General features: G+C 43.8%; 1 protein-coding gene across 2 annotated transcripts in view; it reads left to right on the top strand.

Annotated features, from left to right (window-relative positions):
* Positions 1 to 7,966, top strand: part of LOC122925600 (chymotrypsin-like elastase family member 2A) — a 29,567-nt gene extending 21,601 nt beyond the window's left edge. For both annotated transcript variants that reach the window (XR_006387637.1, XM_044276960.1), the window contains 2 exons: positions 6,426 to 6,577; positions 7,714 to 7,966. Coding sequence is in view for 1 of the 2 variants with exons in the window: in XM_044276960.1 (XP_044132895.1) it covers positions 6,426 to 6,577; positions 7,714 to 7,896 (335 nt within the window). In the remaining variant the exon portion in view is untranslated. The remainder of the gene's footprint in view (positions 1 to 6,425; positions 6,578 to 7,713) is intronic.
* Positions 7,967 to 10,500: the final 2,534 nt, after the last annotated feature.

Genomic DNA, 10,500 nt, shown 5'->3' on the forward strand with positions numbered 1-10,500 from the left:
TTCAAATTTCTGCTCATTTTGGGCTTTGAAGTCAAGGAAGCGGTCCTATCAGTGATTGACAACCTTTCCTCCATGACTGTACATACAGAGATCTCTGTCAATCACTTTAAAGCCTAAAATGAGTAGAAATTTACATGAATGAATCATACATTTTACTAAATCTTTTCCTATAAAACCATATATCAATCTGCTCAGCTCTTCCTGCTCTATAATAGGCTGCATGTAGCTTACATTGCATTCTTGTGGTAACAGGTTTCCTTTAATGGTTAACAGACAGTACATTAGGTTACTTCTACTACATAGAGTTTCTAAGGCTATGCCTGCAGAGCAAATGTTAGCTTCATGCTACCCCAAAATCCCCAAACTACAACCAAATGAACTGGGTGCAACTAGCTGCAAAATCCAAACAATCTAAAACAGTAAAAGTGTCAATGCCTGACACGAATCTCTTCTGTTAACACTTCTACACAGTCCCGTTCTACACCAACTCTGCCTGAACCACACTTACATTGGTCAACCCACCAGGTACGCTGAAGTCACCCATCTACACAATCAGCACCTATTAAGGCCACAGCAACCCTCCCTACCAGGGTTGGGCCAGGTTTCCAAAACCAAACTTTGCCTGATACCCCCTCAACTCAACTGACTTCAAAGGCCAATGATAAGCCCATCCTCTATCCCATTAGCAACAGCTTGCTTCATGTCTCACATGTCTCTTCAGTCTTACCCAAAATTTGCCCAAGGAAGTGGTCTGCCAAACAGTCCACCCCCAAGACACTATGTAAGAAAACTTCCCCAAAAAAGATGACCCACAATGTGGTTTCTACAAAGGCCTAGCATCATTCTCTCCACCTCACTGGTGAAAAGCATTCTACAGCAAGCAGCCACTCCTGTTTCACATGTCTGCTCAACGCAGACAGACTTTGGCCTACCAGTTATGTACAGGCTAGATACAGGCTATTTAGTCACCACACTCAATGGCACTAAGAACTCAACCTTAGATCCACTCTCCAAGCTCCATGGTGCTGTGATGCAGCACACCGACTTCACAACAAGTGCCTTCCTACTAGCATCAGATACCTTTTGGTCCCACGCCATCCCTATCAACCTCCTCCAACCAGCTGACAGCTCAGTGATGAGTTGTCCCAACTGCCAGCCAATGTAGTGGTCAGGCAGTGTATAGCAATCTGTAAGTCCCAGGGAAATCCTGCAGGAAGCAAAGGGGTTATGCACACAGGGCAATACAGCACATGCATACTGTACATACATGTAATACCATAACCGACAAGTTAGCAGTCTCTCTTGTAACACTGGGGCAGATCTGCGCACTTTACTCGGTCTAAAAATACGAATCACAGTCTTAATATTAGACAAATTTACTATTCTGTTGCATGGACCTTTATAAGTCTGGAGTACCGGGTATACACCAGGTTTACACTGGAATGCCGTCGGTGACACAAAAATTTGACAGTGCACCAGAAAATGTGTTTGTGCAGCAAAAAAAAAACAGTCTAGTGTAAGTTTACACCAACTATAAGTTGACATAGGTTTACTCCAAAAATACACTAAAATTTTGCGCATATTTTTTGGTGCACGGGGACGCATTTAGGCCATGCACTTTTAGTGCAAAGCCATGTCCTCTTGCCAGGCAAGGTGTAAAATGCTTAGAAACGTGTTTATAACAGGTGGCAAATGTGATGCAAATCTGCACGCCAGTTTTTTGGAACAAAGTGCACAAAAAAATAAATAAAAAAAATGTGTGTTTTCAATAGCAAATCTTCCACATAGTATAAGGGTACTTTCACACTAGCGTTAGAGGATTCTGGTAGGCAGTTACGTTGCCGGAACTGCCTGCTGGATCCGGAAATCCGTGTGCAAACGGATAGCATTTGTTTTCCGGATCCGGATCCGTCTGACAAATGCATTGAAATACCGGATCCGTCTCTCCAGTGTCATACGGAAAAACTGATCCGTTTTTCCGGAACATTAATACATTTCAATGGAAATTAATGCCATTCCAGCAAGTGTTCCGGAATTTTGGCATGCTGCAGTATTTTACTGAACTGAAGACATCCTGATGCATACTGAACATTCCTTTCCTCTTTCCATTAAGAATGCATTAGGATAAAACGGAAGCGTTTTTTTCTGGTATTGAACCCCTATGACGGAACTCAATACCGGAAAACTTTAACGCTAGTGTGAAAGTACCCTTATGCCTCTTTGACCCCTGAGAGTCTGAGCTCCTTGGTTCACTTCAAGGTTCCTTCTGCCTGTACTGCCAACTAGAAGAAACCCAGTGTCCTAACCTCCATGGTTGATAAATAGGTAAATAAGTGGCTGCCACACTCTTTGGAGCCCGCTTAGCTCTAGGGGAACACAGAATGAGGCTTTTAAAAACATAACATGCCTCAGGCTACTTTCACACTTGCGGCAGAGTGATCCGGCAAGCAGTTCCGTTGCAGATCCGGCAAAATGTATGCCAACTGATGGCATTTGTAAGACTGATCAGGATCCTGAGCAGTCTTAAAAATGCCTGATCAGTCAGAAAAATGCATTGAAATGCCAGATCCATCTTTCCGGTATCATCCGGCAAAACGGATCCGGCATTTATTTTATTCACCTTTTTTTCAGTCTGCGCATGAGGATGGATCCGGCATTCCGGTATTTTGAATGCTGGATTCGGCACTAATACATGCCTATGGAAAAAATCCGGCATTCAGGCAAGTCTTCCGTTTTTTTGGCTGGAGTTAAAACCGTAGCTTGCTGCGGTTTTATCTTTTGACTGATAGGTCAAAATGACTGAACTGAAGACATCCTTATGCATCCTGAACGGATTACTCTCCATTCAGTTCTTTTTCGGCATTGAGCCCTTTTGACAGAACCGGAAAATAAAAACGCTAATGTGAAAGTACCCTAATCTTTGTTTTCCCCAACATCAAACATTGGGGAAGAGTTATCTTACACACATTAGATTATCTGATTGTTGTCTAATGTGTATTGCCAGCCTAGTCACACATTATATAACACTGCTCCCAGGTGAAGGAGACCCCCACCAACCTTGATCCAGCCATTAAGCTATCACTGTGTTTGAGGGGGGGGGGACTGTCCAAGGTCATATGTCACATAATCCTGTGGCTGAAATTAACTCCTTCCTGCCAGTTGATGCACCAACAAAAGCATTTGTGTCATGATAGGCTATCATGGGCACACTAGCAACAATACACATCCTTGCTCATCACAATTGTTGCGATCAGAGAAATCTCCAACCCTGAAAACTAAACATTAAAACTTCACTTTTAATTGAGCCTTAAAATTCACAGTAGGTGAACCACTGCGCATAACAACTCAATTTGAATGAGAAGGGGGAGGGGGGGAGCCATGTGGCTAACAAGACCCCAGATACCAAATAATTAGATGAGGGGGGTAGCTATGTGGCTAACAAGACCCCAAATACCAAATGATTAGATAAAAAGAAGCCTCCCAGACAGCGGAAAGGGTACACTAATGCACTGGCCCTAATGTGCTCTAAAGTCATATAATGGGACGGAGTAGGTGCCCCAAAAAGAGAGGCCTCATATAGGAACCTCCTAATTGCCCTGGAATACCCTAGATTAAGGGGAAGACATGGATAATTATCATCTCCTTAAAGGCCAAGATCACATATCATAACTTGATGATCTCACATGATGTCACGGAAGGTGTACAGGAAACAAGACAATGCAAAATGAATATATGACTCACTGGATCCAAAACTAAGGAACAAAAAGGGAGACCCCTGCATCAGACCTGGCTCTCTCCCTTACTGCTCAGCCTATGCGATAATCCCAATGGTGGATGATCGCATATCCTCGTACCTCGACTATATAACACCTGAACACCCTACAATAGTGAAGGGACACGACCACCGGCTCCCTACACTAGACACGGAGGGAGTCAGGGTCACCTGGGATCCAGCAAACAGAAAATCACAAATGAATGTACAACACTTAACTTGTAGAAGATTGAGAAATAGGATCAGCATGCACACACACTCCAGGAAGCTGTATAAACCGCACACTAATGCATTATGGGGAGGAATTTAAAGGGATGCAATCAGTCCAACTACATGACAGCTGAGAGCATGACAGGAAGGAGAGATCTCTCCTCTCTCTCTAAGACGCCTGTCAATACGAACGGCCTGAGACATAGCAGAGTCCAAGGAAATGGGCCTCTCATGAAAGGCAAATGCATCTTTCAATCCCTCTGAAAGACCATGGCAAAATTGACTTCGGAGTGCAGCATCATTCCAACCAGTATCAGCTGCCCATCTCCAAAATTCTGAGCAGTATATCTCTGCGGATTGTTTACCCTGGCATAATAGACGTAGTCTAGACTCAGCCAGAGCAATACGATCCGGATCATCATATATCTGACCCAGAGCTAAAAAAAATCATCCACTGAATGAAGGGGCCGTGCCCCCTCCGGCAGCGAAAAGGCCCAGGACTGAGCGTTACCCCTGAGCAGCGATATAATGATCCCCACCCTCCGTTCCTCATCACCAGAGGAATGGGGAAGAAGGCGAAAATTGAGTTTGCAAGCCTCTCTAAAACGCACAAAATTCTTACTGCCCCCGGAGAACGTATCCAGGAGCGAGATCTTAGGCTCAGAACAAACTCCATGAACGCCAGCTGAACCGGTCATTTGAAGCTGAGAAAAAGTCTTACGGAGATCAGCTACCTCCAATGAAAGACCCTGGAGGCGTTCAGCCAAAAGTGAAACCGGATCCATGCTTGAGACGGTTTTGGCGGCTTATAATGTCACGGAAGGTGTACAGGAAACAAGACAATGCAACATGAATATATGACTCACTGGATCTAAAGCTAAGGAACAAAAGGGAGACCCCTGCATAAGACCTGGCACTTTCCCTTGCTGCTCAGCCTATGCGATAATCCCAATGGTGGATGATCGCATATCCTCGTACCTCGACTATATAACACCTGAACACCCTACAATAGTGAAGGGACACGACCACCGGCTCCCTACACTAGACACGGAGCGAGTCAGGGTCACCTGGGATCCAGCAAACAGAAAATCACAAATGAATGTACAACACTTAACTTGTAGAAGACTGAGAAATAGGATCAGCATGCACACACACACTCCAGGAAGCTGTATAAACCGCACACTAATGCATTATGGGGAGGAATTTAAAGGGATGCAATCAGTCCAACTACATGACAGCTGAGAGAGGCTAACGAGATGAGGAACTGAAAACCAAAACAAAGAAAACTCAAGGAGGAGGTTCTGAAAGGCTTCTGTCAGAGCTTCTCAGCTGTCTGGTTGTGACACATGACCACTGGGACTGGATGTGGGCTCTTCCATTTAAGTCCTGACAAAATGTGTACCTTCGTTTTCCTGTGTACTGCAAAACTGCTGAGATGACGGAATCAGCGGTGTAGCGGTGAGGTAAGTACTGAGCAGGCTATCTTCCTTCCATAGATCAGCACACAGTAAGATTTTTACCAAAGCCTTTTAAATACACTATGAGATCGTGTCTATCTCTCAGTTGATATAGTTAGTAGAGGATTTAGGCTTCTTTCACACTACTGCTAAAATCTTCCGTCAGGCTGTACCGGCATAGCCGGATACTACCTTTCCCCGCCAGATCCCATTGACTATAATAAGACCTGGAGGGGATCCGGCCTATTTCTGGCATTAATGAAACTTTTATCTTACATTTATTTTAGGGAATTTTAAATAACCGTATAGTGTAAAACACACAATTTTGGTAAATTAAATACATTCTTTTTAATAAAACCATATAACAGAAAATTACTACATGGAGCATAATTCACACAGTACATGAATACTCTTGGGTGACTGTACAGTGAGAAACAAAGCTCATTCTGTTATTTGCCCAGATTCTAGAAAAATTTTACTTACATTTAACTGACCTTACCATTATCAAGCATATATGGTAGATAATATTAAAAAAAAATATTACTGTATATATTCTGAATTCACAATCTGGAGCTTCTCTTCTACTGCATTTGTGTTCTCAGATTAGAAGCCTGGAGAATTTAGCAATTATTTCCCACAAAGCAGTAATTAGATGGGGTCACAGATATACAGTTGGTGAAGATCAGGGTGGCACGATGGGATTTTAAGTGGATTATGATTAAGAAAAATTAGAAGAACAGATGTCCATTTATTTAAAAGGATACGGCTGTTGAAAGGAATGTGTTGTTCTGTCTTCTACTAGACTATTGGTTGGAATTTGTTAAAACATTAACTGATGAATGATTTAAATAAAATTTCATAAAAGTAAAAAAAAAAAATATATATATATATATATATATATATATATATAATAAATAAAAGAATATATAAATAAATAAAAGTCTGTATTGCAGATCTAAAATTATATACATTATATCTTCTTATAGGTGGAATTAATACCCACACAAAATTTCAGGTGCCAATACCAATCATGCCCTATGAAACCTGCAGTAAGCCAAGTTTTTGGCAGAACCAATTAACTACATCTATGGTTTGCGCTGGATTTGAATCTCCAGAAAAATTAAAGTCTTCTTGCAAGGTAAGTCAAAATCTTACATTGGCCATAGACTTGAGATTACTATTTCCCACCATAAAAATGTTGTTTGGGTTGGTGGAATGGGCTGGTTAAAACTATTGCACCTCAATTGGGGGGGGGGGGACTAATGTTAGAGCAGACAGAGTTTGTGCAATCAAAAGTCTGTATGGAGTATGGAGATCAGGCAGAGGTCAGGGCAGCAAAGGGTCAAATCCAGTGTCAGGCAGAAGTCGGTACAAAGGAGAGCGAGCAAGACATGTAGCACACCTTTGCAGGAAGCTAGAGACCTAGAACCTATTGCACCGCACCACTGTCCCTATCTACTTGCACAATCCGTCTTAGATGACAGCCCACAACTGGACGACAATCCCTTCTTAACTAAGTGCGCAGGCCTAAAGCAAAAAGGGGAAAGAACAGTTAGATGGAAAGAGGTGAAAGACAGGCAAAACCAGTACCGGATCATGATCCAAAATCAGATACAAATACACAGCAAAGTGAAATCAGGAAAAAAAAAGTCAGACAAAGTCAGGAGGCAAAGGCAAGGTTACAAACTAGAAGAGTCAAATACCAGGAGGTCACATCTGAGGCAAAATCAGTAATCAGAGGCAATGTCAAAGAAACAGTCAAAGGTCAGCGATCCAGGGTTGCAAACACACAACTAGATAGTAAGGCTTAGAAAAACAATCACAGGCACCTGTGGCTAGCAACTTCCTGTTTAAATAGTCTGCCTCAGGAAGCATGTGACGCTGACACAGAACCTGATGGATCCGGCATCCGGGCTCCCTGATAGGTCAAGCAGCCTCACTGTTATTGGGGCTGGTTTCCGTAGGAACAAAGTGATGGTGCCATACGGTGGCCAGACGCAATTGGAGTGCAGACAAGTGTGTGACAACGGGTAGGAGGTCACTGGCACCACCTGGACTGCAGAGCAAAGGACCAGGTGGGCATTCCAGAGGCCATGCTCACCAGTAGGAGTTAGTTTATAGTGGGCACCACCAGTATAACATAATAGAATCAGAAAGTTGTCAGAGGACAGTTTTGCCAGTCACCATAGACATATTAACATGTTTAGGGTCAGCTCCATGAACTTCAGTTGTAATTATATTTATGTAAAATGTTTTATTTCATGTACTTTTTAGAGTGGGGCTGAAGGAGCATTGATCTGCCAATCAGCTTCAAACTCTGCTTGGGAAGTTCAAGGAATCACAAGTTTTGGGCCTAACAACTGTCTAGTGGAAAGAAAACCTCAGGTGTTCACCAAAGTGTCGGCCTACAGAGAATGGGTTGAGGACCAGATGAAAAAATATAGTTACGAGAAGTAGATTGCATAAATGTATTATTTGGACTATTTGAGATAACTGGTGAATAACAGCTTAATAAGTAATAAAATAAAGGAATAATCTTTCTGATGTGCATTTGTCTGATAACACCTTAAATTATGTGCATCAATAAAGTGATCCATATTATAAAGGTTATCTTCAGATCATCACATTTATTTACAGCAAAATTCCTCTGAAGCAAATACAGCAAGATCACGCTCAGTTGGTGTTGGATTATCATATATTCCAGATTATCTGATGAAGGTAGATTTATGTATCACAGTCAGTTTTTCATATTAGTATGTACTTTTGGTCTTGTGATCTCAGATTATCCAACAGCTTTGTGTTGTGAAACAAGAGGTGTGCTATCAGAATTGCTATCTGACACCAGTTTAAAGGGGTTATCTGAACCCCCCTATATGCCTGGGCCCCTCACACAGAATGTACTTACCTCGCTCCCTGGCACCCGCGTCGCATCCGACTCCCGCACGGTAGGGTGGCCACTGGCTTCCCCCTAGAAAGCCGGCCCGGCCCAAACCACACCCACAACGCCCCAAACCACTCCCAAAATGACCCAAACCACGCCTCCAAACAACATAAAGCCACGCCTCAATGCCAGTGAAGCCTCGCCCCCGGCATCAGCTGGAAAAACACGGGGGAGGAGAGGGAAGAACTTTGTGAATGGAAGGTGAGCGGGGGCAGCCGGGGATCTTCTCTTCCCCTCAGTCATCCACAGGGATCCATATCTGGGGCTCTAGTGATTGACTGGGGGTGAGAGAAGCCTCGGTCAGTTGCTGAAGCTTACGCTCAGACAGCACAATGCTGCTGTCTGAGACGTGAGCTACTGAAAAGGAGGACATCCCTGTGTCCGTTCAGGCACTGCGCCAGATGGAGGACAGGGAGCCTGAAAACCGGACTGTCCGGCCTAAAACCGGACGTCTGGCCACCCTACCGCACGGCCGTCGCTGCTTCTCCCCACTGTGGATGAAAACATTCAGCGTTGGGGATGGCAGCCAATAGGGAGCAAAGTAAGTACATTGTGTGTGAGGAGCCCGGTCATATGGGGGGGGTCTGACCAGTGACATCAAAAAAATTATAATTTAATAGATTAAAGGAAACCTGTCATCAGGATTTTGTGTATAGAGCTGAGGACATGAGTTGCTAGATGTCCGCTAGCACATCCGCAATATCCAGTCCCCATAGCTCTGTGTGTTTTTATTGTGTAAAAAAAAAAAAATATGTGATACATATGCAAATTAACCTGAGATGAGTCCTGTCCCTGACTCATCACATGTACAGGACTCATCTCAGGTTAATTTGCATATGTATCAAATCGGGTTTTTTTACACAATAAAAGCACACAGAGCTATGGGGACTGGGTATTGCGGATGTGCTAGCAGCCATCTATCAACCTATGTCCTCAGCTCTATACACAAAATCCCGGTGACAGGTTCCCTTTAAAGGGTTTGTCCAGTTTCAGGATCACTCATGATCCACCTGCAATAAAGAAGTGGTAAGTACTCATCTGTACTGCCAATTTGGCTTTATTTACCCGGCTGCAGCAGTAACATCAAGTTGACAACATGTGACATCACAGCTACAGCCAATCACTAGCCTTGATGGGTGCAACTCTGTAGCCCGTGATTGGCTGAAGCGGTTATGTATTGTCAACATAACGCCACTGCTGCAGCCAGTTAAATAGAGCCTGGCCAGATGAATTTGAGTGGTAGTGCAGGATCTGTCAGGTATTTACCACTTACCCAAACCCCTTTAAATTATTAAAAGAAGTCATACTATCCTCATTGATCCCACACCACTCTCAATCTGATCCTTCCTGGGTCCCACCCCCATTCATCTATACTTCCTGGTCACGCTCAAAACAAGAAATGTGACATGTGCAGAGGCTCAGTGGTCACGTGCAGTTCCTGCACAAATCACTACTAAGGCCATAATGGCCGGCAATGGTGACATGTAAGTAGATGGCCCATTACACTTCCAGCCTCTCGGAGAACTGGTATGCTCTGACAAGTCCTGATTACTACATACTGTGGGGGAGATTTATCAAACTGATGTAAAGTAGAACTGGCTTAGTTGTTTATAGAAACCAATCAGATTCTACTTTTCACCTTTACCAAAGGTGCTGTGAAAAATGAAAGGTGGAATCTGATTGGTTGCTATGAGCAACTAAGCCTGTTCTACTTTACACCAGTTTGATAAATCTACCCCTGTGAGTGACAGGTTTCTGTGCACACAATGATAAAGCTGTCAATCACTGTCAGTGAGTAGGGTATTTAAAGGGGTTATCCCACTTCACATTTTCATACTTACCTGCTGCCAGCGTGCTGTTCACTTCCTGGATTCTGGCTGGGGGTGGGATTCATCTTGATTGAAGTCTTCTCCCGGCCGGGCCGCGCACTGGACTGAATGCGCACGCCGCCGCGCATGCGCCATGGTGACTTATTCCTGGCCAGTATAGTACAGAGCCTGCGTGCGCGTTCGCGGCTCTGTAGTAATCTTGCAAGGAAGAAGTCACCAGAGCGCATGTGCGGCGGCATGCGCGTTCAGGACAGCGAGCGCCCCGGCCCGGGAGAAAAGAAGGAGACTTCT

This window comes from Bufo gargarizans, chromosome 1 (genome assembly GCF_014858855.1).
Source record: "Bufo gargarizans isolate SCDJY-AF-19 chromosome 1, ASM1485885v1, whole genome shotgun sequence".
Taxonomy (NCBI): Eukaryota; Metazoa; Chordata; class Amphibia; order Anura; family Bufonidae; genus Bufo; species Bufo gargarizans.